General features: G+C 35.4%; 1 protein-coding gene across 1 annotated transcript in view; it reads left to right on the top strand.

Moving 5' to 3' along the window:
• The window catches only part of SKP1 (S-phase kinase associated protein 1), a 14,121-nt gene extending 9,742 nt beyond the window's left edge, over window positions 1-4,379 (top strand). Inside the window, exons 3-5 of the mRNA XM_007943757.2 lie at window positions 1,293-1,436; window positions 3,272-3,412; window positions 4,344-4,379. Coding sequence (XP_007941948.1) covers window positions 1,293-1,436; window positions 3,272-3,412; window positions 4,344-4,379 — 321 coding nt within the window. The remainder of the gene's footprint in view (window positions 1-1,292; window positions 1,437-3,271; window positions 3,413-4,343) is intronic.
• Window positions 4,380-4,781: the final 402 nt, after the last annotated feature.

The following is a 4,781-nucleotide window of genomic DNA, read 5'->3' as shown; positions in this document are numbered from 1 at the left end:
GGTCTCATTAGTTTCTTATATATCCTTTTAAGAGATATTTTACATCTCCATAAGCAAATATTTATTTTGCTTTCTTTAGTTTCTTACACAACCATTGTTATACAAGCATTTATAAGTAACTGTTTATTTTATTAAAGCCCCTTATACTTTGCTTTTCCTTCTGGAAATAGTTTGTGTTTTTGCATCCAGGCGATACAATTTCTCAGCTCTGCTGTTTTCTCTCAGCATTGTTTATTTCCTTAACATTTTACTATGAAAAAAATTTCTATTTTCAGAAAAATGGAACAATTAATACAGCAAACATCTATGTACCCACCTCAATTCTACAACTTAACACACAGACTTGATTTTGTTCTTATCCATGTTGGTACACAGTCTACTTAATCACCTTTCTGAAACTATTTATATTCATTTCCTCACTGAGGGAACATCTGGACTTTTTCTGCTTTGTTCTTACACTGAATATTCTTTTGGCACTTGTCTAGGGATATTTAGAAATGCTTGGTTATAATGTATGCACATACTGAGCTTCACTAGATAGTGCTAGTGAATTTATACTTTCAAGTTGGAGAGTTCATGTTTTCCTAACATTGTTGCCAACAATTAATATCAAAATATTGATTTGTTTTCCCACACAAACACACTCTAAAGTAGTATATCAAATTTTTCATTTCTTCATGTTTAACTAGTTAGGCTTATTTTGTGAGTTATCTGTTCATGTTTTAGTTAATTTCTTTCTAGTGATTTTTAAGGTTTTATATTCTGTAGGCTAATCCATTGTCAGTTGTGCATGTTGTAGATATCTTCTAGTCATTGCTCTCTGTGACTTTATTGTTTTTGCATAGAAGCTTTTTAATGTGATCTAGTATTGTCACCTGTCTGCATGATGTATTTTATGTAAGATTTTCCACCCCCTGTAGCATAGTGCCTAAGGCATTTGACTGCTAACCAGAAGGCTGATGGTTCAAACCCACCAGCCACTCCTTGGAAGGAAGGTTGGGCAACTTACTTCCGTAGTGATACTGCCTTGGAAACCCAAGGAGAGGTCGCTATGAGTCGAGTCTGATTCGACAGCACATAACAAATAATGAGATTGTAAAGATAACCTTCAGGTTTCATTTTTACTTTTCAAGCTTGGCTACTGACTTACTATCTCAGACAATCTCTAGCCAATCTTATCCCAGTGTAGGAATAACTTGAACCAACAGTGGAATGAATACCTTGTGATGAAATTACACAGAGGAATGAACTTGTGACAAATTGCCACAGAGGAATCAACTTTTGTGTTGTAGGTCATTCAGTGGTGCACCCACCATAAGGATGACCCTCCTCCTCCTGAGGATGATGAGAACAAAGAAAAGAGAACAGATGATATCCCGGTTTGGGACCAAGAATTCCTGAAAGTTGACCAGGGAACACTTTTTGAGCTTATTCTGGTATGTTTTTGATGTATATTATAAGATATGCTTATCCCTGAGCTTTTAACATTTCTTACACAATTAAATTTGTTAAATTCATTGATGGTGAATTGTAGCACTCATTGAACTCAAATGTAATGCTATATTTAAATCCACATATTACAAGGAGTGGTGTAGTGGTTAAGGCATTTGGCTATTAACCAAAAGGTTGGTGGTTCAAACTCACCAACTACCCCATGGAAGAAAGCTGAGCCAGCCTCAGAAACCTAGTGGTGGTCGCTTGAGTCAGAATCAACTCAATGGCAGTGAGTTTGGTTTTTGGTGTTTATCAGCAATGTATTTACTTAAGTGTAAATGACCTTTTAAAGACTTAATAAAAGGCAGAGCTTGTCAAATCAGATAAAAAAGCAAGATTTATGCTACCTGCATGAAACCCGCTTTAAATATATAGACACAACTTAAAATGATGGAAAAGTTATATATACTGTGTTAACTAACGCTAAAGGAGCCTAGTGCCACAATGGTTAAGCACTCAGCTGCCTAACAGTTCAAAATGTTAGTGTTTCAAACCTACCAGCAGCTTTGTGGGAGAAAAGACTTGGTGATCTGCTTCTGTAAAGATTCCAGCCTGGGAAACCATGTGATCAGTTCTGTTCTACTCTGCCCTACAAGAGTTGTTGTGAGTGGAATTGACTCCAGTGGCACATAACAACATGTGAACACTAATCTAAAGAAAGTTGGAGAAACTGTAGAATATTGCTAGGGATAAAAGACCACTTTAATGATGTTAAAGGGATCAGTCTGTTAAGAGACTATAATAGTCCTAAGCACTTGTCTTTCTAAAAGCAAACTGGGAAACGTGAAACAAAAACCAATAGAACTCAAAGGGGAAATAGGTCCACAGTCGTAGAGATTTTAACATCTCAGTGTTGATAAAGTAGATATGAGTAAGGATATGGAAAACTTGGATAACACTATTGACCAACTTGTAATTGACATTTATAGAACACTGTGAGAAACAATAGCAGAATACATATTCTTTTCAAGTATTTACTACCAAAATAGACCTTGTTCTAGACCATAAAAGAAGGTCCCTTATTTAAAAGAATTCAGATGATACAAAGTGTGTTCTCTGACCACAGTGGAATTACATTAGAAATCAGTAACCTACAAATATCTGGGAAATCTGCAAATAGTTGAAAGCTAAGTAACACAATTGTAAGTAATACATAAAAGGGAAATTTAAGTGAAATAAAAACAACACATCAAAATCTGTGGTGCAGCTAAAGTAGTGCTTAGTAGAAAGTGCTAAACACCTATATTAGAAAAGAAGAAAGGTCTCAAATGAGTGATCTAAGTTTCCGCTTTAAGAAAAAAGTAAAAGATCTTTAGTAAAAAGATCAGATTAAACTCAAAGTGAGTAGAAGAAAGGAAACAAAGGACAGCAATCAATAAAGTGGAAAATAAAGAGAAAATCAGCAAAACCAAAAAGCTGGTTCTTTGAGAAGAGCAATAAAATGCAATGCTGTAAGTGCTTGTATTTGAACTCTTTATGTATGGATAAATACTTTTGTCTAGACTAGTGGTGCTTATCGTCCCATTTACTCCCAAATTTGAGCTTACATAGTTTGCTTAAGGCAGCACAAATACTCAGTATTATACAGATTAAATAAAGTAGGGCACAAACAAAACTGTCTTTCAAAGGAGAGCTTATGTCTGACTTATTCTCCCTTTAATGTCATACAATTAACTAGCATTTTAAGTTTAATTAGATTTGTTTTTAATCACTAACTTTTGGATTTAGTTTAAAATTTCAAGTATACTTGAATAAAAACGACGTAATCACTTTACAGGCTGCAAACTACTTAGACATCAAAGGTTTGCTTGATGTTACATGCAAGACTGTTGCCAACATGATCAAGGGGAAAACTCCTGAGGAGATTCGCAAGACCTTCAATATCAAAAATGACTTTACTGAAGAGGAAGAAGCCCAGGTAGGTAGCCCACAGCTCATCTTTGATCACATGCTTTTAAAAAAACATTACAATCCATTTAATGTGCCTGGAAAAAAGGGACCTGTATCAAGAAATCATGAACTTATTTGAGGGATGGATAAGTGCTATCTTCTGTGTCTTAAACATGTTCTTACTAGTCTACTTGTATCAGTGTAAATGGTTAGATGGTTTCTGCTTTCCTATAGCAAAAAAATAGTTTTCAACCAAAGGAGCTGCTTTGTATCAAGTCACTTAGCAGTTTCAAGTTTTGGCACTTGGCCATGTCTGATACATATCTGATTTCAGTATAGCAGGCCCTATAGATGGATCAAGGAGCTCTGCTGGTACAGTGGTTAAAGCATTCAGCTGCTAACCAGAAGCTTGGCAGTTCAAACCTACCATTTACTTCAAAGGAGAAAGATGTAGCAGTCTGCTTCTGTAAAGATTTGCAGCCTTGGAAACCATATAGGGCAGATTTGCTCTGTCCTATTGGGTCATTATGAGCTGGAATTGATGTGATAGTAGTGTTTGGTTGGTTTTTGTTTTTGTTTTTAATGGATGAATCTATGCTAGGATATCTCAGAGCAACATAGTGAGTGGGGAGAAGATGAATTAATAGATCAGAATGGTTTTGTTAATATAACCACAAACTAAAATTATGTGACTAAGCTATTCTTTTGGTTTTGGTGACTAAAGGTATAATTGCCCATTGCCTTTACTTTTTTGATCATTTCAGCAGGTCAAAATAAAGACCTGAGGAGGCTAAGATGGGGAACTGGAAAGTGTATTCTTATCCTAGCCTGGTGTTTTTCCAGTTTTCTGTTTGTCCCTTTCTGACCCACCTCATAGGCTATTAAGAAATTAGGTCTTACGAGTTGAGGAAAGACTACTCAAGTTAAGGCACTTCCCTTTTATTTTTCCTTCTTTCCAGGTACGCAAAGAGAACCAGTGGTGTGAAGAGAAGTGAAATGTGCTTGACACTAAACACTGTAAGGGTTATTCCAAATACTAGTTGCACTGCTCTGTTTATAATTGTTAATATTAGACAAACAGTAGACAAATGCAGCAGCAAATCAATTGTATTAGCAGAATATTGTCTTCATTGCATGTGTAGTTTGAGTAGGATTCCAAAACCTCTAACTGATTTTCTTCTAGTGTGATCAAAAGTTGGGTTTTTTTGTTTGTTTGTTTGTTTTCTTTGCTCTAAATAAAACTGAACTGTGGGTTCTCTATAGAAAGTGGCATTTTGAGGTTTCCCTCTTTGTAAAGTGATTTCTGCCTAGTTTATTGTCTAGTTAACTTTAGTTTAGCGACCTTTTAAAAGTTGGCATTGTAAATAAAACAACTTGCAGAAGTTTGCTGAAATAGA

The sequence above is a fragment of the Orycteropus afer genome, unplaced genomic scaffold (assembly GCF_000298275.1).
Source record: "Orycteropus afer afer isolate SDZICR_OR568_19922 unplaced genomic scaffold, OryAfe1.0 scaffold00112, whole genome shotgun sequence".
Taxonomy (NCBI): Eukaryota; Metazoa; Chordata; class Mammalia; order Tubulidentata; family Orycteropodidae; genus Orycteropus; species Orycteropus afer.
Note: the sequence above shows the minus strand (reverse complement) of the source record. Positions and strands in the feature narration are given on the sequence as shown.